Here is a 22,894-nt window from a genome sequence, read left to right as displayed (position 1 = left end):
CATCCATCACTAGTAGGTTACATACAACCCGTTTAGAAAATTATATTTGATATGGTCCGTTCATTAATAACTCTATTATAATTATAGAGCTACTAATGAAATGTTTATTTTTGAAATATGAACAAAACTGCTTGTCGTTTTTGAAAAATCTTTCGAAAAAAAAAAAAAATCTCACCTCCAAGAATAAACAACTCCCTCGTACATTTTCTCAGGACAAAAATGAGTTATACCGTGTTGTCAAATTATTAATTAAATATTTATTTGTGAAATATAACAAAATCGCCTGAATTGTTTTTGAAAAAATCGTCCGAAAAAACTGAGCCCCAAGAGCAAACTATCCCTTCTCGATATTTCTGAGAGAAAGGACTTACACCTCAGTATGGGCTGATTATTGAAAAATTAATTTATGAAATACGAACAAATTGTTAGAGTTATTTTGAATAAAATATCATTTTTTAAATATGTTCGTTTTAGTAAACTACCCTTATTTTTAAGGGTAGGAAAAGATCGGGGAAAAAATTCTGGAGAATCACATATAAACCTTAAGTTTAGAAGCGGAAAGGCTATTACTAACCGCAAAAAATATGTAGCAGAATTTTCTTCTACATGCAACAAGGTAGAGCTTTCGGAAGATGAAACTTTCTTCATCAGCCTGTGGTAGACTTCAAAAAGGATATATCTATCTATCTATCTATCTATCTATCTATCTATATATATATATATATATATATATATATATAAACAAAGGATGGTTAAAAAGGTTAGGATATGTAAAAAGCAAATCTTCTGTCAAACATTAAAACACACGGAAATAGAAACTCACTGATATTGTACACTGCTGTTCACTGTTTTCTGTTCTTGCTTTCCAAATGGTGAAAGTATGTAGTGAAAGGATTACTCCAAATAATATTTATTTCTCCTCTATCCAGGTTAAGTGAGGGCCTTTCTTTGTGCATATGATTTTTTAACTTTTCGTTCCGTTGCTGTTTTTGCTTTTTCAATTAAATATGATTCCACGATATGATGGTTATAATCTCTGAGATGCTTGCTAGACCGGATAACTGTTGCGGATTTCGAGATACGAACGTGCTCAGTTATTCTAGTACAAATGTTCCTTTTTGTTTGACCTATAAACACTTTATCACACTGACATTTCACCGATAGACGCCACTGTTTTTGTAAAGGGTCAGTAAAAAATGCTTTAAAATTGGTTATGTATTTATCTATAGATTTTGGAGGAACTTTTGAAATGTTGATGTCGTGTCTTTGCAGAATCATCTTGATTTTTGCTAAAAAATGTGGAACCAAATGGACACCAATCCATCTGTCAGTTACGGCATCTGTTGTTGGTTGATGGTGGGTGCCGACGGTTTTCTGTTGTACCTGTTTGTACAGTCCGCAGCAAAAACCCTGCAACATGAGCATGTAAGTTTATTGTGAAACTACGTCTAACAGCACAGAGAATCAACATAACGTCTAAGTGGCACGGATCACGCCTGGAGAACCTCGGCGTCCTTTCCTGCACATTTATTTTGGAACAAAAGATTCCGTCTTTTCACAATAAACTTTTTTTTTTTTTTTTTTTTTTTTGCTGAGGTCTACCATTTTAACAATAAAAATTTTTGGAAAACATTTTCCTGTCCAATTGTAATAAATACTGTATTTCCTTGTTGAGATACTCAGAGAGGTCTGAAAGTAAAAGAGCTCTCCTAAAAAGTTTTTCCAAACATTTAATTTCTGAAACCATGAATGTGATGATTTGAAGTTGATATATTTTGTACCAGTACAAGGTTTGCGGTATACCGAAGTAACAAATTTATTGTTATGTCTTTTAATGGTAATTTCAAGAAAGTTAAGAGCACCATTTTCTTCAAGTTCCTTCGTAAATTTTGTTCTAGGGTGAATTTGATTAAATTCATCGAACAGTTTATTTAATTCTTGAGGATTCTTGTATAAAATCAAAGTATCATCAGCATATCGAAAATATCTAATACAAGGAAATTTAGGAAGGACATTTGTTTCAACCATATCCAGTACCAAATTAGAAAGTATTGGAGAAATGATATTAGCAATAGCCAATCCATCGTCCTGTCGAAAAATGGTCTCTTCAAATTCAGTTTCTATTCTCGTATTTTTTAATGTTTGACAGAAGATTTGTTTTTTTACATATCCTAACCTTTTAATCATTTTTTAATCATCCTTCGTTTTTTTTATCCTTTTTGAAGTGAAAATGAAATTAAATCTTTTGAGTTTTACGTCCCACGATTATGCCGGTTAGGCTAAAGGAGACGGAGATGACGAGTAATGAATGAAATGATGGAATGAAGAAAGTAGGAGGAAACGGGAGAACCCCGAGAAAACCCACGCACACGGTGTTTGTCCACCACAAAGTTCACTTGGCGGGGGCTGGGATCGAACCCGGGACTCCAAGCACCAGAGGTGAACGCTCTACCACTGAGCCACCACAGCCCCTTCCTTTTTGAAGTCTACCACAGGCTGATGAAGGAAGTTGCATCTTCTGAAAGCGCTACCTGTTGCATGTAGAAGAAAATTCTGCTACGTATTTTTTGCGGTGAGTAATAGCCTTTCCACTTTTTCTCATTGAATATAGTCACCGCTCGCAATATTGTGATATATGGACAGATGTCTAAAAATAGCTTCTCCGGTATCTATGGATCATGAAACGGGTAAATCCATTGAAATCTCGAATTCTATATTTTTCTTCATTATCACCATACTTCCTTCTGTCCTTTCGAAAGTAATAAGGAAGGAAAGTTTGAGCTTCGTGCCTATTAGAGCTTTAGCAGGACTTCCTAAGCTACAACATTCGTATATCCATTTTATCGAATTTAATTTTAACTCACTTTCCATAATAAGACTGCGAGGCCATTATAGACTGTAGAGATACCCGTTAATTCATACTATCTTGGAACTACTACAATAGAGATTATAATACTTTTTTTTTTTTTAAAGTATTGTTATTTTCTCATCCGCTGCTTTTGTCTGGGAACGATCTATGAATAACTGAAATTCTTAACTGTCAATCTTGTTAATGCTTTATATATTGATAAATAAATGTTTATCGATTCTTACGTTACAATTTTCTTCTCGGTTGTATATATCGCACAATGAATATACACATGCGGTTATCAGATTTCCAACTATTATCCAAAATGTTTAGTACAAAGACTATGAACGACTCTCAAAAACTAGTACATCTTGCTAATAATCGCACCCGAAATATATTCGATCTTTTCAGCAAACAAACTTCCAACGACTCATCTCAAACTTTTATCAACACAATGTGAACTAAATCCTTGTCATCATTTTAACTGAGGTGCATACGTCTCTTCGGTAGCTGAGTTTGTTCTTATGTTTATACTTCGAATGCACTGTAACATCAACGTATCAATATAGCTTTCTTCTGTTGCTGCGAATAAATCCATACTCACCACAACCGTTTTTTTTTTTCATACAAGTCAAACGTTTTTCATACAAGAAGTAGTGAACTGGAAATGTTTTCAGCGGAAGAACTACACAGGATACAAAGACTTGTTTCTTTATTTATGTAACTGCTTTTTATTTCAAATTCTCTTTGGCATATCAATAGACAACAGCTATGGATTAAGAAGAAAACAACACAAAGTAACGCAAATACAAGATTTCCATTTTCAATTCTCTTTACATATATTTTTCAATTAAGGAACACTCTTTGGATGATCACTGCACATTCATAAGCTTACAATGTCTACTTTTCACGTCTTCTATTAGTTTCAACTTTTAATACTCTGCTCATAAGCAGAAGGAAACTTATACAGCTGTAACTGTTCACGTTTTTCATGGAATATTACAATGATAAATGATATAACCAAAAATATCTCCAACAGCAATGAGAAAAAAGATATAAAAGCTAAAATCACACATTTTAGTGGTTAAATTTCTACTACAGAGAAACCCGGAAAAAATTTTTAAAAAACGAATTCCATAAAGCAAATATAACATTTAAAAATATATATAAAATATATTAAACACAAAATAGCTGCACATATGAATATCATACGAACAATAAGTAGTAGAAAGATAAAAATAAAGCATAAAATGACTACCATCATATTCCTAACGTTCTGGCGCGACTTAAGAAACAAAGAAAGAAAGAAAAAAAGTGAAGTTCATACGTAAGGTATTACAAGTATTTAACATTAATTTGCACGTAATATTTTAACGATGTCGTTATCAAAAGTTATTTTATACTTTAACGATATCATCATAAAAGCTATTTATAAGATTATTTTTATTTATTAACTAACCAAAAATTTGATAGGAATCTTGAAAAGTGACAACGTTAAGGTAATTTCTGTGAGAAAACTTGAGTATAATTTGTAATTCTCTCTGTTTTTTCTATGAGGAAGTGGGGGTTTATTTTCCTCTGTGTCGGTTCCTGAATATCCTTTCTGGATTCAACTTTTAGTAAATTACTTCTTTTATTTTTTAAGACGGGTAACAAGAGAAGACTAAAGTAACTGGAACATTTGCATGCTATTCTCTCTTAACTGGACAAAGATATGAAATATTTAGGACAAATTACTTATCCATTCCGATATTGTTTTTCCTAACAGTCTATACAAAAATACGTAGAAGTTTATTGTAGTTTGTAAAGGTTATTTTAAACGAATAATTCTTGAGTTCTGTCACTTACACTTCTACTGCTGACATCATTTAGGAACGTAGCAAGCAAGCGTTCACAATAGGTACCGTATTTTATTTCAACCCTCATAAAAATAGCTAAAACCGAGTTTCACACTATAATTTAATGATGTTTTTGTTTTATTGTTAAAGAAATCTTATTTTTTTCTTATTACATATTTCCCGATAGCTACATTAAAAAAGAAAAAGCACCAAACATGTTAACTGCTGCAGTTCGACAACTATTATAACATTAAAATTATTAAGGTTTATCTGGGAAGAAAGAAATATTGTAGTAACAGGCATTAGGGGAGAGAGAAACTTCACCAGTTTACAGGAAAACAAGCAAGATCGCTTTTAATTACTTTTTAGTAATTATTCCAGTTCCTTGAAATATTCTTCATTACATACAAACATGATATTATTATAAGAGTATAACGTAGCTTAAATTACTCATAATATCCTCATGATCACACTCATTTCAAGACAGAATTGGAATGTGTATATGGAAAGGTACATGTTATAAATGCTGGTAATACTTTCTTCATTATATACGGTCTGAGTGACTAAGTCATGTTAAAAGCTCCAATAATTGAATATCTGAAATACAAATTAATTTACATTTACTTGTTTATATTAATACATTTATTATTTATTAAGGTATTGTTTTTGTTTATTTTTTAAAAAATCTTTTTACTGGATTAATTTAATTCTTTCTGATATTTAGACTATAACCGACGTAACTAATTCAGAATCACATTCGAAGTTCCAAGTTCTTAAGAAGGTTCGGCCCTGTCGAAAATCCCATGAAATATACAACTTTGGGAAGAAACTGCTATATTAAGGGAAAAGTCATTAATTCAATTAGTTTTCAAACTATTATATTAAGAAAGAATATAATAGTTACCTTCAAATAGGCAAAAATTGGAAAAATTAGTCTTATATTTTAATGGTTAAAATACACTATCCTGTACGTTACATTCGCTCATCTACACTTTTAATCACCTAAACAAGCTCCTCGCATTATTTATCCATAAAATGACAAAAGGTTGAATTTGCACTATATAGACTTAATAATGAATTCCCCTGCTCTGTTTAGGATGATGTACGAGTTTAAGATGATTTAATACTACATTGTTTACAAACATAGAATTTTCTATTCAATAACAACCATAGCGCTCACACTGGCTTTGCTAAAAATATATATGTATATATATGTATATATCGTACTGCCAGCCAACAAGATTCTGATACGAACTTCAAAATAAGTATGTGATGTTAAATGATATTATATTGAATATATATCTAACATAACCATTAATAAAATGCAATAATACTCTAACGATTTCTGCATTTCAGAAACCAATCCCTTTTGTATTAGCATATATTGTATAAATATATATCTGAACATCTAACTGATAATTTGAGATAATATCTATATATTTATTTATCTGTACATCTACATTTTTGCAGTTACTTTCCATATAACTAAATGCACACAAACTGAGATCATTAGTATACTAAACATATTTAAAACATATGAATAAATACATATATTATCCCATCTTTCTAGATGCCTAAACTAAAATAGAGACATTAAAATATATGTATATACTTATATTTTACATTATCAAGCAAATATACAGGTACACTACATGAAATGAAGTTAATGAGATTCAACAAAAAAGCTAATCTTTCTATACTATCATATAAGATAGGAAATAACAAAGAACCAAATTACTCCAAATAGACCTTAATATCACGGATCTTTTATTCTTTAAAGAAGAAAATAACGCTCTATTTGCAACATCATGCCAAATCTGAGTTTGGAGTAACTGATGAATGAATACGCAGTACCTATACGCATGAGTACCCAAGCAACTTCTGTCTCTAACATTTTAGCTTAACAGGAATAGTTCTGGATCAAATATCATTTTAGGCTAGTTAAATGCCAATTACTGGTATTAATTTGAAAACTACCTTTCAACAGCATTTATTTTAGCAACTATAAACAAGAAGTACTTAAAAGTAATATAAATAATTATATATAAATAAATATGTTTTAAATACTTCACTTTCAACTTTTCTTTTAATGGTTTCCTATGTTTCAAGGTCATTACCTTTTCAAAAGGTAGCATAATAAAAATGTAATTAACGCTAATAGAGCCATTTCTTTCATTTCACAGCATAGTTTCTGTTTTTTTAAAGAAGCCCATCACTGGGAATAAAAGTTAATTTTACTTTGTACGTAAAAATTAAAAAAGGAAAGAACCATTTCGAAGGCCATTTTTAAGATGCTCAGCCCTCATGATGGGAAACGTAAACGAACCCATTACCGTATCCAAACATTCATTTTCTTTTTTTAACTATTTGTTTGACAGTTTTAGTGAACATTCAATTAGTGAAAACACTCGTAATTTTTCAGTAAATAACAACAAAAATACACTGAGCAAATCTGATCAAAGTTCGCACGCTGGTAACACTTTATAATATTAGTAAGGATATAGAAGATTTTCTTGTTCATGGATTTAGTTCTTTTGTTATGACATTTTTAGCGAATTTTTAAGTAAACTATCACAGTCTCTCCCCGTCGAAAGACCATGAAGGGCATTAGGGTAATTGACTTTAAAACTTAAGTTTAGCGCTTATTGCAGAATTTGAAGCGGTAGGTCCCTGTTTTATATGCCTTAAAGTCCAAGTCAACCACCAATCAACCAGTATTATATTCGTGCGGAAATTCTGTAACAGGTATGAAGATACATGCTTTTTCAACTCAATATCATTACTGTAATATTGTCTCATATGTGATATTTCTTCCTATTAAGAACATTTTTCAGCTTAATTTATTTCAATATTTACCTAGTATTTAAATTTCTTCTACTTCTTTACCCGCTAACCTGCCACGATCACAATAATTGGAATTAAGTGTAGGTATATAGTTAAGCTAAAACCGAAACAACAATAATAATCATTACGCAAAATGTGTCCATATAAGTAAAGTAGAACATCCTTTCGTGTCTAAGTCGTTCAACTATTAATCAGAAAACGTAGGTTCATCTGTAAACACATTAACTTTCAAAAACATAGGAAAACATTAAAGTATGAAAGTTGATAGGATTAATTATTTAAAATAGAATTGTATAAAACTTCTGAATTAAGACAGAAGGAAAATAAGAAATATTAAATAATCTGGATTCTTTGAACTTACTTCAACCACATGAACCCAACTAAATTCATGTTGACTAGATCTGGTTAGTTAAATTCACTGAATGCACATTACATTATCGTTAAGAGTTATAAAAAGTATATACCCAGGATTCAAACTGTGCACAAAAATTTCTCAGCATACTCTAAAAAGTGACTACAAAAATGCACACTACATACTTCCATTTTTTAAAATTTTCATTTTATTTCATTTTTCAGTCACTCAATAGTAATTTATTTGGTTCCCTAAGTACCTTATTGTTTACTATTATTATCTTTATCTCGTCCGTGATTTCGATACTTTCTCTCACTGTCTTCTTTGTTGCGGTTTTCTCTATCTCTGTGATAATGGTTATTATTTCTCATGCCATTACAGTTGTAATTCCTGCGCCCAAAACAAAAATTTGTGTTACGAAGAACCGGAAGGGCTGGTGTTAGGTGATGACTATTCATAGAGGAATTCTTATCTTCATGATGACCTCCCTTACAATTTCGGTGGGCACCGTACTCCATCCTAGACAGAAAAATAAATTGCACGGTAATACTTTAGTACATAAGCTTATTTAAAAAAGAAAAAATATGTGCACAGAATTAGAAAAAACACACAATTCAGAGCCTCAACAAAAACAATAAAACATTAGAAGTTGTTCAAGAGAGACAACTCTCAATTGTGTTGAATATGCATTCGGTCCACTTACTCTCATCAAAATTTAAGCTTAACACATTGATCGCCTTGGTGATACACACGGCGTGTCCCGCCTACGCTTCGTGTATTCTTTCTGATACACAACGAACGTTCTTTGTATCGCCACGTGTGTATGATCTGATACAAAGGCTGGTATATTTATCACATCTTACCTGTAATCAGGGCGCCGGAAAATCATACTGTAGCAGTAATTCTGGTGTCAGCTGAATACTTTCCTTTAAGTAGGTATTCCGCCTACGCTTCGTATATCATTTGATACACGTCAACTTGGCGCTGACAGTAAAATTAAATTAAATTAAATTAAATTTAAAAAAACTGGCGATCAATGTGTTAAGGAAGTGCAGAAAGGGGGAACAAAATGAAATGAAATCTCTAAGTTTTACGTCCCACGATTATGCTAGCTAGACTAAAGGAGAAGACGGTGGTGATGAGAAATGAAGGAAATGGTGGAAGAAAGTGGGACGAAACGGGAAAACCCCGAGAAAACCCATTCATAGTTTGTCAACCACAAAGTTCACTTGGCTGGGATCGAACCAAGGACTCCATGCAACCAGAGGTGAACTCTACCACTGAGCCACCGCAACCCTTAAGTGCAGAAAGGAGTAGTATCGTTTTTGGTGTTTAGTTTTTTACACTCAAGAATTAACCTGTATTAAAGGATTAGCATTTCCCTAGTTCTGTTTTAATACAAGATTTTCATATTTATGAAATATCCGTAGAAAAACACCTTCTACCATATTTTCTAATTTTCCCGTCCTAACAATTTAACAGTTTGTTAGATCCAATGCATATTCGACGCCATGGAAATGTAAAAAAAAAACGGCCTTTTAGTATGAATTCAGTACACCTAATAAATTACGGTAAATATTAAGTGTTTAAGATATATATATATATCGAGGCGGACTGGGCCTCCCGGAAATTTTCGGGTGGGCCCTGCCCTCTGTAAAATCACTTAAGATATTGCTCGATTAGTTATAACTAATTCAAAGCTCCGTTCTCATTCATAGTAACCAGTGGCGTAACTAACGGGCCCGTAGTGCTAGCGAAGGGAGGCCTCTACCTAACGTGTTGAAAAATCAATAAGACAATTTAAAAAGGATCAAAAATGCATGTGAGTTATCATCTCGAAAATGTAATTTCGTCCATAATTTATGTATTAAGAATGTGATGTGCAATTGATAGGATAAAAAGAGGATAGAACGGATTCTTCTACGGTAAGGAAACCGTGTTAGACATGGAGTTGTTGGACGCGAGTGGTGGCGACAAATAATGGTCCTCTGAGCACAGTGGTGATGTCAGAAAACGGGCCCGAAGCCCCAGAAACTGGGCCCCGAAGTTTCGAGATAGGGTCCCTTTTATCTGCCAATGAAATGTGTGGTTCTTGGACGTGAGAGATTGGAATGGAAAGGTTGTGGTTCCCTGAGCAAAGCGGTGATGTCACAAATCGAGCCCGGGGCCTGATGCAGGCCCGTATCCAGGGAGGTTTAGGGGGTCGGGCCCCCCTAAATTTTTTCTGACCCACCCTCTAAAATTTTCATGGTAGGCTTGCAAATGAATTATAATACAGTGATGAACTATAATAAGGTTGGATCGACCCCCTAACTTCAGCCGGGCCCCCCTACATTTTTGGGCTGGCTATCGGCCTGGCCTGATGTCACCAGACATCGGGCCCAGAAAGCATGGGTCGAGTCCCTTCTATTCACCAATGAAGCATTTAGTTTTTGGACGTGGGTTCTTCCTCCCCTGAGCACACCGGTGTCGTAAATCTGGCCCGGGGCCCGAAGCCCAAGAAATCGGGCCTCAAAGGATGTTCATGCCATATTCTCCATGCTTTTGCTCACAAAAGTAAGTTTCCTTATTATCCTACCTGAATGTTATTCAACTGAACATTACAAGACAATACCGTGATGCTGCATGTCAGTAAGGAAGAGCGCAATATACAGTGGGTAAAACAAAAGTATTTGGACACCTCGCACAAAACCAAAAGAGCTGCTACTTTGCAGCGTACATAACAAGGTAATATATTGTATTGTATTTTGGAAACAAGGGGCAAATACGGTCTTTTATTTGCATGTATACATATTAACAAATCTGAAAATTATACACAATCATATCGAACGAAAGATAACTGTTGACAGTACAACAAAGAATGTATTTGGACACAACGAAAAATGGACAATAAAAAGCTATGACATGAAAACAAGAGAACCTCTCAGTACTTTGTCTGATATAGTCTGGAGGAAAAACCCTACTTTTGGACCAAACCAAAAATTTCAGTATGTCAAATGTTTTTCAGCGGTTTTTACCTCATTTCAGGGTGCTGAATCTGAATCTGCCGGGTGTACAAATGTACACCTTGAGCATTTTGAGTAATTCAAGATGGCGGCTGTAAAAGTGATAGGAATCTTTTTGTATATTTTATCAAGATGGGTATGAAATTACAGTGAAACCTGTCTATGTTGGCCACCATCGGTTCCATCGAAAAGTGGCCAACTTAGACAGGTGGCCAACTTAGAAAAAATAAGTGTGATTTGTGTATTTTTAGAATAGGATTTCTAGTATTACTTGGTTGTAAAATTTTAATAAGGAGTGACACGATAGCTACTTATAAATAATGTATATAGAGTAATCATAAAAATATACAGTACTAGAAAATTACTCTAGTATGCAAGAGCGCCGATTTCTCTGTAAATTTGGGGGGGCCCATTCAGATGCAGAAGGTATATATATGAAGATTTTAAGACAAATTGCACTCAAATTATACCAAATATTGTATAGTCAGAAATAAAATAGGGGCCACATGAGCTTTGGGGGGCCCGGGCCCCCTTGGTCCCCCCAGGATCGGATCCCATTGACAGTATGTTTAATATATATGCATATATTTCTCTTCCTGAAAACTAGTCTGGTACATTGGATTATTCGGATTGAAAACACAATAACACAACCAATCATGAAATAGAAGTGTATGTACGCAGTTTATTGAAATTGATATTATAGCACACTGAGTTATTCAGATTGAAAACAAGAAAAGCTAAGTTATAAATTGAGAAATTCATATGCAATTTATATGACTTCTTTTCAGTTGTTACTGAATGGTGGTTTATTCTAGACATATTTGCTTTATTCTTTTTGGCAGATTTGCACATTCTAATATTGTAGTTAACTACATCTTGTTAATGAGCTAGAAGTGTAGATGTTTTGAGAAAATCTTGAGGGAATTCATATCTCAAAACCTCTGCTACCTTTTGACATGCAGTCAGGTGCCAATAAATGACAATTGTGGGCCTTGCCGGACAAAGGGAACATAGGTCTATGTGCCCTTTTTCCGGCAATCGTTTTAAACGATCCGCCATGTTGTTGTGATTGTGCCCAGAAAGTTTCAAACAAAAATCTCTATTCGTTAGTCTGTGGCAAAACTTTTTTTGAATCTGTGCAGCTGGAAAGAACAAAGAAATAGTCGGCAGCAGACAACAGTGGTGTTTACGTATTTTGCCTGTTGTTTTGAGGTTACATTTATAAAGGAAGTTTATTATTAAATAACAGATATTTAAAGCAATGGAGCAGTCAAAAGCTAAACGTAAACGTAAATCATACAGTAACAATATAAATCTTAAACGTGAAAATGCTAAAGTGAATCGACTTAAAGGTGAAATGTATGTAAACAGATGTGGGAAGACTGTAAGTGGCAAACAGTTTGGTTATGTTCCTGATTGTTGTAGTGAGAAGTGTTGTATTCGTTTTACTAAAGAACATCAGGAAGAATTATTTTCGTTCTTTTATAATCAAGGTAAAGAGCTCCAAGACTCATTTATTTCTAATTGTATAACAAAAACAGAACTTAAAACTCACGCCATTCATCCCAAAAAGGCCCGAATCAATACATGGACCTATAGCCTAAACGTTGGTGGTTTGAATGTATCAGTTTGTCAGGGTTTCTTAAGGAAACTACTACAAGTTAGTCCTAAAAGAATAAGGGTAATCCAACAAAAAATGTTGAATTCACAAGACTTTACAGAACGGAGAGGTCATCACACCAACCGGCCCCACAAATTGAAACCGAACGTTTTGCATTTGATGAAGACGCACCTTGAATCAATTCCACACAGCCTAAGCCATTATAGTGGTAATAAAACCTCTCTCAAATACTTTGACAACCCAGAGCTCAACATTAAAACGTTGTACACTATGTTTCAAGAGTTTTATAGGGCTGAAACTAATGAAAACTTGAAAATGGGCTACCCCCACTATTTTAAGTGTTTTAAGTCTAAGTTTAGTAATGAATTTGGTATAAGAGCACCTAAAAGTGATGTATGTGATTATTGCACAGAGTGCAAAGAAAAACTGGCAAGAAATCCTAATGACCCAATCAAAGTACCGTATCAGGTTCATCAGAGGAAGTATAAGAGAAGACAAGCTTTAAGAAATGAGTACATTGAAAAAGCAAAAAATGATCCATCTTTTTTGGTATGTGAATTTGATTATGCACAAAACTACGCGGTGCCAAGGCTGAATGTTAACAGCCAATTCTATAAAAGGCTTTTATGGCTATATGCATTCAATGTACATGTTTTTAATGATGACGAGTCTTACTTTTACTGTTTCATGGAATCACAAGCATGTAAGAACTCGAACAGTGTGGCTTCATTTTTGTATGATTGCCTTAAAAAATATGTAGAAACATCACAAGTAAAAACTATTGTTTTGTTATCAGACTCTGCGGGAGGACAGAACCGCAATGCTACAATGATTAAGTTTTGCTCTTGGTTCAGCAAAGTGTTTAATGTTGAACTAATTCAGTTGTTTCCAGTTAGGGGACATTCTTTCACACAGTGTGATCGGAACTTTGGGCTCGTTCGGTCTCATATAAAAAAGAAAGAGGTCATTGGAACTGCAAAACCATGGCTTCAAGCTATGGTTCAAGCTCGGCAGAAACCCAGCCCCTTTACTGTAATAATGGATCGAAATCTGATCAAAAGTTGGGACGAGAGCCTTGAACCTTTTTTTTTAAACATTCAAAAGACTTCAAAACATCTGAAGTTCACTATCATGAAATATGTAATGATCAAATACAAATGTGATGGAACTGTATTGTGTTCTCCCAATTTCATCCCTACCTACTCGCCTTTCAAGTTCATGAAAAATGTTAATAAAGCAACATTAGCACAAGTTCAACCAACAACAGTGCTATTTCCTCAAGTGTCACAAGCTAAAATGGTTGATGTTAGAAGTCTGATGAAGTACTTGACCGCTGAGGACCAAAACTGGCTGGAAAGTTTGCTTGAAGAGAACGCTGAGGCCTAACTAGACCTAACAAAACATCCTTTCTATGATTTAGGTATGTAATTTTGTAATAAAGTTTGTTCTTTTAAAACTTGTGTTTTGTTTCCAAACATGATAACTGGTTGCTGGAAAAAGGGCACATAACATGTCTTACAACTTTTATTTTTTACTAAAAGTACTTTTCAGTAATCACCATAGTAATATCACTAACATATAAAGAATGAAATGTCCCACCAAAAAATATTCATCACAGGTGTTTCTTTAATTATAACTAAATATAAATTACAACTCTTAACTTTGAGAGCTCATTCCCGAAAGTACACTTTTACTCTATGTGCCCTTTGTCCGGCAAGGTCCTCAATTGAGCTTTAACCTTGAGAATTTTCCGGAATTACTAAAGCTTCCCACTGATGAAAGGAGCCGATATAGCTAATGGTTTTACTAAAACAGACAGGGTAAACAAATACGTACAACCATTTCCTGAATTCCTGTACGTACTTTTTCTTATTCACATCTTCCTTCACCACCCTTTTATGAGGGTAGTGTTCTGGCCATTGACCTCCAAGAACAAATCGTGCGAATCTATGCTTCTTTCTGTCTAGTCACAAATACAGAACATCTGCCTCTCATGTGGGAATTCGAAAGAGTTAAGAAAAATAACAAAACTGTATTTTTCGTGGCCAAGATACGCAGGTAAATTTATCATTATCATCATACGGTAAACATTGCTTCAGTGTGGCCAACTTCCAAGATAGACAGGTGGCCAACTTATAGAGTAGTAAGTAACGAATGTCTTATGGGAAAATGCAGGTTCAAGACGAACTAGGCCAAGATAAGCAGGTGGCCAACTTAGAGAGGTGGCCAAGTTGACAGGTTTCACTGTATATGTTTTTTGGGTTGCCGATTCCAATAATAATGTCAAAAATGTTATGAAATTGATACAAATCGAGATATTCAATGTGGAGCTCAATATGGCGGCTGCAAAAGAAGTTTATATTGTCATTTCTGAAACCTATTTTTAAAAAAAAAATACTTCTGACATGAGTAATAATAAATCGTAAATATCTTAATTTTGTGCTCACAGATGACAGCATTTTCATAGAATTTAGGAAAAAATATCAGAAACAAAATAAGAGATAATTAAAAGAAAATGTTATGCATTTAGTTTCACCAAAATAGTGGTTATACTCCATAAATCTGTCTGGTAGTGGCCTACAACAAATAATGGACTCTGTTTTTGGAGGTACCAGCAGAATGTTGTCAGGTAAAATGTTTCCTCAGAGTGTGAGAGCATTACGTCTGCTTGTTGAAGAGTTACTTCGACCACTTATTTCTAGTACACGTCTTCAGAACTATGATGATATGACGGCATTACTGGAAGAAAGAGCAAAGAGCAGCCGAACCTGCAAACTTTGGTTGGATGTTGTCATTAAACCTGTTTTCATTATGATGCTTTACGTACGTGCATAGAGAGAAGGTGATCTTCCGTTACATTTAGTTGCTGTAAGGTTGATGTTACCATATTTTTTTCTGCTGGTCACGTTAATTACGCTAGATAGGTTCTTCTTTATCTGCGCTCAATGGAGCGACTTCCAAGTGAAATACTAGAACGATTTTTGAAAGGCGAACATGTTCTGCGTCACAAACCAGGTATCTGGAATGCTATATGGTCAGACATGTTCATTGAGAATACATTTATGCGTTATGGCCATGGACCAGGTGAAATAATCGGACTTACACTAAATCCATCAGCAGTGAAGCGATGGGCTTTCAGCCTTCTCACCTGCAGTCGTTTAGTAAATGACCTTTATGTCATGAGAGATGCTGGACGAGATATGGAAATAACTAAGCATAAGGAAGAAATTCCATCTCGAGTAAAAGGAGATGCTGCAGACCGAATTAAGTTAAAGAAAAAGCTGTCTCATTGTATAGATCCTCTGAAGACCGATGATCACCCAAAAGCTATTGTGAATATTGTGACAGGGAAAATTTGTTCCCAGAAAGTGAATGTTGATAATGCTGTTGAGATAGGTGAGAAGGCGTTGTGTTCTTACAAAGAAAAACTACCGATTGGTTTTCACGATCCAATCTCAACAACGGTTCGTAATGTTTTATGCGATGACGTCACTAGTATTGATGTCATTGACACAGTACTCTTGCAATGTGTCTCACATCTACAAGAGATGTTGATGCTAAAGGAATGATTTCATATGAGCTTGCCGCTATCCTCACATCTTTGTTTAATGAATATGGGACTCCCTGGTTCTGCAAACGTAAGTCAAAACTGAAACAAATATTACAGGTAGAGAAGTCTATGAGATCGTACAAGCACGAAGATGCTATCATACTTGATAGTTGTGCTGTTTTGTGGGTGATCAACTGGCCATCTAACGGAACTGTTCTTCACTTCATAAAATTGTATTGGTCATATGTGCTTGAAAAACTGAACAAATGCAATGTGTACCTGATATTTGACAAATACAAGGAGTACAGCACCAAAGGAGGAATAAGAAGGGTCAGAACAGGATCAACATGTAGCAGGTATCATAAATTGTCTTTCAACACGTCCTTGCCCTCCCAACACGTTGTGCTGAATGTTACGAAGAATAAGGTACAACTAGTACAGCTGATCTGCAAGTATCTAATGACAGAAGGGTTGCCATCAGATTCCACCGAAAGCCTATTCATCACTGGACCTGACGATGTTACAACAGAAATAACTGCTGATTGTATCAAGGAACGTCCAGATATGAAAAACACGAAGAGACTGATGTTATAATTATCACACAAATAGTGATGGTAGCCAATCAGCTGGACAGAAATTGTACAATAAATGTAATTAGTGATGGCTCGGATGTTCTTCTCCTCCTGATGCACCACTACCACACACACAAATCTTACTTGTAACATTTTTATGGAGGCAACTCAAAGTCAGAGAGAAGTTATTGACATTGGATTGTCTGTGTCCAAACACCGTGATATTGTTTCAAACTTACTAGCACTTCATTCTCTTTCTGGCTGCGATACAGTTCCTACCCTTTATGGCATTGGAAAGCAGAAAGCAATGAAAGTACTACAAAGTGGGAAGAGCTTCGAAAGCTTGGAAATAAGACATCACTACTTGAAGATGTGATTCAGGAGGCAACTGAGTTTATAGCTTCTTGCTATGGTAGTAGGATAACTGGCCCTACAATGTCTGATGTCAGAAGAGATGTCTGGCTGAAGAGATTGTCAAAGAAGACTGCCGTACATATTCCGAAATTGAAGAGCTTGCCACCAACTATGGAGGCATTCTCTGAAAATGTAAAAAGAGCTCATTTCCAGGCTTGTATTTGGAAACAATCAGATAAACCAGACCCACCAGATATGGATCCGACACATTTTGGGTGGTATCGTGATGAGCTGAACAAAACATTGGAACCAGTTACTGTACCGCCGGGTACTGTAATGGCACCGAAAGACATCTTGACGATGGTCAGTTGCGGCTGTTCTTCTGAAAACATGTGTAAAGGACATTGTGGCTGTGTGGCAAATCGTAATAGATGCACTGACTTCTGCAATTCTGAACCCTCTAAACGATGCCAGAATATTTTCACACGTCAAAATACTAGGAATTTAGAAGACAAAAACATGGATACTTCTTCTGACGAAGACTGACAAGTGACTGATCTGTGATATTTATTATTTTGTTGCGGAGTAACATAGAAACATCGGCATTTTGTATTGTAAATGTGCATATTTCGCATTAATGTGGCCAGCAACATAATTCTTGATTAAGAAAACGTCCAGGAAAAAAAATAAGAAAATCTTCAAACTTAAGCTTGTGTTGTGTGTTTTCTTTTGCACACGGAAAGGAATGGTTTTGTAAATAAATATAGAAGAAGCCCAAAATGTGGAAAAAATGTTCTGGAGCGCAAACAAGGCGAGTTGCGGTGACAGAGAAAGCATCAACACGCAATCCAAAATTTCAGTGTATCAGATATTGTTCTAAGTATGTACCTAGCTCGAGGGTCGCGAATCTGAATATTTCATATCGAATATATTGATTTCTATCAATTTCATAAGATTTTTGGAGTAACTATTGAAATCTGCAACCCAAAAAAACATATAATTCGATACCCATGTCGATACAATACTCCAAAAATATTTTTGTCAACTTTTCGTCCGCCATATTGGGTGCCATATTGAATATCTCGAATTGTATCAATTTCGTAACATTTTTGACATTATTATTCGAATCTGCAACCCCAAAAATATATAATTTGATACCCACCTTGATAAAAATATACAAAAATATTCCTATCAATTTTATAGCCGCCATCTTGGCCGCTATCTTAAATTACTCAAAACGCTCAAGGTGTACATTTGTACACCCGGCAGATTCAGACTCAGCACCCTCAAATTAGGTAAGAGCCACCGAGAAACATTAGACATACTGAAATTTTTAGTTTCGATGGATTTCCTCCAGACTAATACCCTTTAGCTGCGATGACTGCTTGAAGACGTTTTGGCATTGAAGTGATGTATTTACAACAAATGGTGGAATCAAATTTTGCCCATTCCTGTTGAACATACTCAATCAACTGTTTCCTGCTAGTAAAGTTATGTTTACGGACATTTTTCTTTAGTTCAAACCATAAGTTCTCCAGTGGATTCAAATCTGGTGATTGCGGCGGGGTTTCCAGATAGTGGGGTGTAATATAAAGGATCCACTGGCGAACCTCGTAAGTTCTGTGCTTGGGGTCGTTATCTTGTTGGAACATCCACTTATCACCCAAGCGAAGTTTTTGCGCGATATCCTTTAAGTTTCATTTTAAGATCTCCAAATACACTCTCGCATTCATAATACCATCAACCACATGGATATTTCCCACTCCATTAGCATTTACACTCCCCCACACCATCAATGAACAGCTGCTATGTTTAACTGATGGAACAATAGTCTGTTTTCCGAATGCTTTATTCTTCTTTCGCCTTTGGTGAACCTTTCAGAAGTGAACAGGAGTGCTATAGCAACAGTAAGACGAAGATTCGTCTAAGTGGGCAGGAGATCGCGCGAAGCTGCCCAAAATCCATTCCTGACTGCTGTCAACCAAAAACAACGATATCAATGGGCAAAGGATCATTTGCATTGGACTGAAGAAATGTGGTAAATCCTCTTTTTTTTCAGATGAGAAGCTTTCAGGTATTCTCTAATCAGCCAGTAATGGTACGCAGAACGCCAGAAGAAAAATTTTAACCTGAATGTACGACGATGAAAGTGCAGAAGGAAGGCGGATCCCAAATAATTTGGAGCTGTATAACAGCCAAAAGATCCAGTGAGATAGCTATGGTGAATGGTTCTGTAAATATGAATTTGATGAAGGAATATATTATTCTGTCAGAGGCGAAATTGCTGGGAAGAAGGAAGACTTGCTTGTATCAACAAGATAATACACCTTGCCGTATCTCCAGAAACGCTAAGAAGTGGTTCAACGAGACGAAAATTCCTTTGCTGGAGTGGCCACCAAGACTGCCAAACACGAACCCAATTGACGAGATATGGGACTTAGAGCTCCGGAGAGCGATTACTGAAATTTGGGAAAGATTCAGGACCAAAAAGGACCTTTTCAGGAATTTGATAAGGTCAATGCCAGAACATGTAAGAGTGCTGTCCAACGCAAAAAGTGGGCCAACAAAGTGTTAACAAGGTACATAAACAAAATAGTACCTTCGACAGAAAAAAAATAATAATACAGATTTTGCAGAGATGCAAAATAATCCCTGCTTTCACAACATGACTTGGACATAAGAAACTTTTCATGGAAATCAAGCTGATTTTTGTTTCTGTCATACTTTCTAAAAGAGGAATTGGATACTTTTGTTTAAGTACGTTTGCATCTAAGACGACAACAGTTTGTTCATTTTCGGCAAATTATCCAAAAGTAAAAAGTCCCGCCTAAAATAGAGGAAACCACCAAAATAAACTCAAATATGTGTTCCTTATGTAAAATGATTTGTTCTTTCAGAATATGTAATTATTTTCAATAAAACGACAAATGTGACTGTAACAGTCGACAACTATGTTTTTATAAGGGTAGTCTTATATTTTTGAGCGTTACAGTAAGCACTCTAGTTCACTAAGAAAGCAGTGTCAAGCTAAACTTAATTAGGAGTCAAAAATAATGAAAAGATTTAAACCGAACTAGGACTACTGAACGCTGTACATATTCGACTGACAGCAACCAATTATTATGATTAATTGGTAACACAGGTGAACAACTGAATTTTATTGTATATGTATACAACTTAGAAAAATGGTATACAATTAAAATAAAAACATATATTAAGTACAAAATTAAATGCAGCATAGAAATTGGTATATACTCAATAAAGACTTCTTCATAGCTATCACAGAAGTAACGAAAATATACAACTTAATCAGTTTAATATAGTTTATTGTTTTTATTATTTTATTGTACATTAATTGAGGCCAAACTGATATGCAATCGTTTTTCTTTGTCTGGAGTTAATACAGAAGATGGCTTTCCTTTCGGTGCAATATTCTGTCATTTAACATGAAAATGTCAACCTCTAGAAGATAATGAATCTCGTATGTAATCTTAATTAATCATTTTATGTAACAATCCTGATTACAAGCAAGGAAACTAATAGAATAAGAATTATTTACGTGATATAAAATATATTCTGTAGATATAGTCGTAATAATAATATTAATAATAGTCAAATGTCTGGAGTCGACCTGTGAAATATACTATATCGATTCATGAATAACTGAATCCTGACTAAGGCGTAAAACAAGGAATCTGTTGGACGTATAGAATAGTATTCTATACCTAGAAGTGCTTTAAAAATTTCTCACGTGCACTGTCTAAGATTTAATCTGAACTTGACAGTACACCACTGGCTTTTTTTTTTCATCTGAGCTTAAGGATGAGTCATATGTCTTGCAATATTCTAATACATAACTATCTGTATTTATCACAGTATAATGAAAGAAGGTTAACATTCAAAGTATAGTCTCCCTTCCCCCCTAAAGTTATTCAAAAGTTGACGCCACTGTTGTTACCGCAGCTACTCTATATGGCCGTACGTATGTTTTTATTCCTACAGTTTATTTTCTTTTTAAATAACTGGATAATAATTTTAATAATTCCAAGGTTTCAACCGACACAAATGTGCATAGCAGAAGAAAAAATGAAATTAAATCTAAGTTTTACGTCCCAGGGATATGCAGGCTAGGCTAAACGAGACGGTGATGATGAGAAATGAATGAAACGGTGAAATGAAAAAAAGTGGGAGGAAACGAGACAACCCACGATTCCACATCGCTATCACGTATTGTTCTTAGAGGCAAAGATCAATCACTCATGTTTCCACCTTCTCCTGGTCGGTGACGCAAATTGATTTCAGGATGTGCACCATGGGCTGAAACAGATATTAATCCGAAGGGCAAGGTCAGGACTATATGTTGGGTGTGGCATAAGCTTGATGTCATCAAGTTCCTGATTTTCATTACGACTTTCGAGCCGAATGTGGTTTTGCGTTACTCTGTTGCAGCAAAGCGCGCTTTCGTTTCACCAATGTGGGATATTTTGGGGGTAGTGCAGTATACACCCGCTCCAACTGTTTAGAATAAAGATCAGCATTGATATTAACAACCGTTAAGAACGAACTAGAAGTGAATTACCCCTTCGTAGTTCCACCACTCACAGAGCATGACTTTCAAAGTGGCTCTGTTTGACGATCGGTTCTGGAAATTGGCGCTTGCTCAACCACTGTTTTTGCACATTCGGATTTAGAAAAAATACCCAGTTTTCGTTGCATTTGACAACCCATTTCAGGAAAGGCACTTCATACGGGTTTTGAAGCAGTTGTCGACACACAACCATCTCCTCTGGGTCTGAACTGCGGTGGCACAATGCGACTGCTTTTGATGGTTTCCCGAATTTGCAAAGATGACGCACTACAGTGGACTGGGACATGCCGAGATGATATAACAGTCGTGTGCTGGTGGAAGGATTTTCCTCAATGGCGTGTCGCATGACCTCAGAATCTGTTACCCTGGGGCGGGTGGACAATCTTTGCCATTTTTACAACCTACACGAAATTTCTGGAATCAACGAATTGCTGAGCTGTGATTAACAGATTCTTCCCCTTTAAATGACAAATGTTTTGGTTTCCTGCCGCTGTCTTATGCTTGAGCTCGAACTCATATATTAACAGTTCATATCAGACCGTGTTTAGCACTCATCGTCACTGCCACCAAAAACTGACTGAACATACTGAAAGGGTGGCGGCCTTCGTGTTAAACAGTCCAATTAACACACTACCTCTTGCGCCAATTTGACCTTCTACTTACGGTCGATCAGAGTGCATACACGCGCCTGCTATTTGGTTTGTGGAAATATTGTAAGACTTATGACTATCCTTGTGTGTAGGAAGAAAACTATTAAGAGGTTAAGTTATTAAGGTGTAAAGAGGAAAGAATGTTGTTAGAAAATTGAACTGTTAATTAATGTTTTCGAATAAATTTTTGATGAGTGATGCTTGTTGTTACATATTTGGAAGACGATGGAAGTAATTAAATGAATTCATTTTTTGGTATTCCATCCATGTTTTATTTATTTTATTTGTATAACCTATCTGATGAGTTTATGAGTTTGTTTTGTGGAGTCGCCGATGTGTGTTTATATGCTATTATTGGTTGAAAGAGTTGTTTGAACGAGAGGTACGAATGCTTTTCTGCATTACTTCTGCCATATTCTGGCTAGTGCACGTTCTGGCCGATGACAGGGTGACCAGAAGATACAATCACTAAAAGTCAATACACACAGCTCATTGCTTGGTTTGCTATGATATAATAATGTTGAAGTGATTGTTGTGACTAGAAGTGGAAAATGGAAACGAAGGAAACAAATCATCACACGAAATAATGTATTCCGATATTACAACTACATCAAGTATTAAAACTTTGTAGAAAAGGAAGAAAAAGTAGACTCATATTGCACTTAACAGAAC

At 35.2% G+C, this 22,894-nt stretch overlaps 1 protein-coding gene across 7 annotated transcripts in view; it reads right to left on the bottom strand.

Annotated features, from left to right (window-relative positions):
• Positions 1 to 3,543: 3,543 nt before the first annotated feature.
• The window catches only part of LOC145694727 (uncharacterized), a 137,369-nt gene continuing 118,018 nt past the window's right edge, over positions 3,544 to 22,894 (bottom strand). For 6 of the 7 annotated variants that reach the window (XM_081771285.1, XM_081771284.1, XM_081771289.1 and 3 more), the window contains one exon: positions 3,544 to 8,401. In XM_081771285.1, coding sequence (XP_081627411.1) covers positions 8,143 to 8,401 — 259 coding nt within the window. In that variant the 3' untranslated portion in view covers positions 3,544 to 8,142. The remainder of the gene's footprint in view (positions 8,402 to 22,894) is intronic. The other variant, XM_081771290.1, reaches the window with a different exon arrangement.

The sequence above is a fragment of the Thermobia domestica genome, chromosome 9 (genome assembly GCF_964235325.1).
Source record: "Thermobia domestica chromosome 9, izTheDome1.hap1.1, whole genome shotgun sequence".
NCBI classification, from domain to species: Eukaryota; Metazoa; Arthropoda; class Insecta; order Zygentoma; family Lepismatidae; genus Thermobia; species Thermobia domestica.
This window is presented reverse-complemented; position numbering and strand designations above follow the sequence as displayed.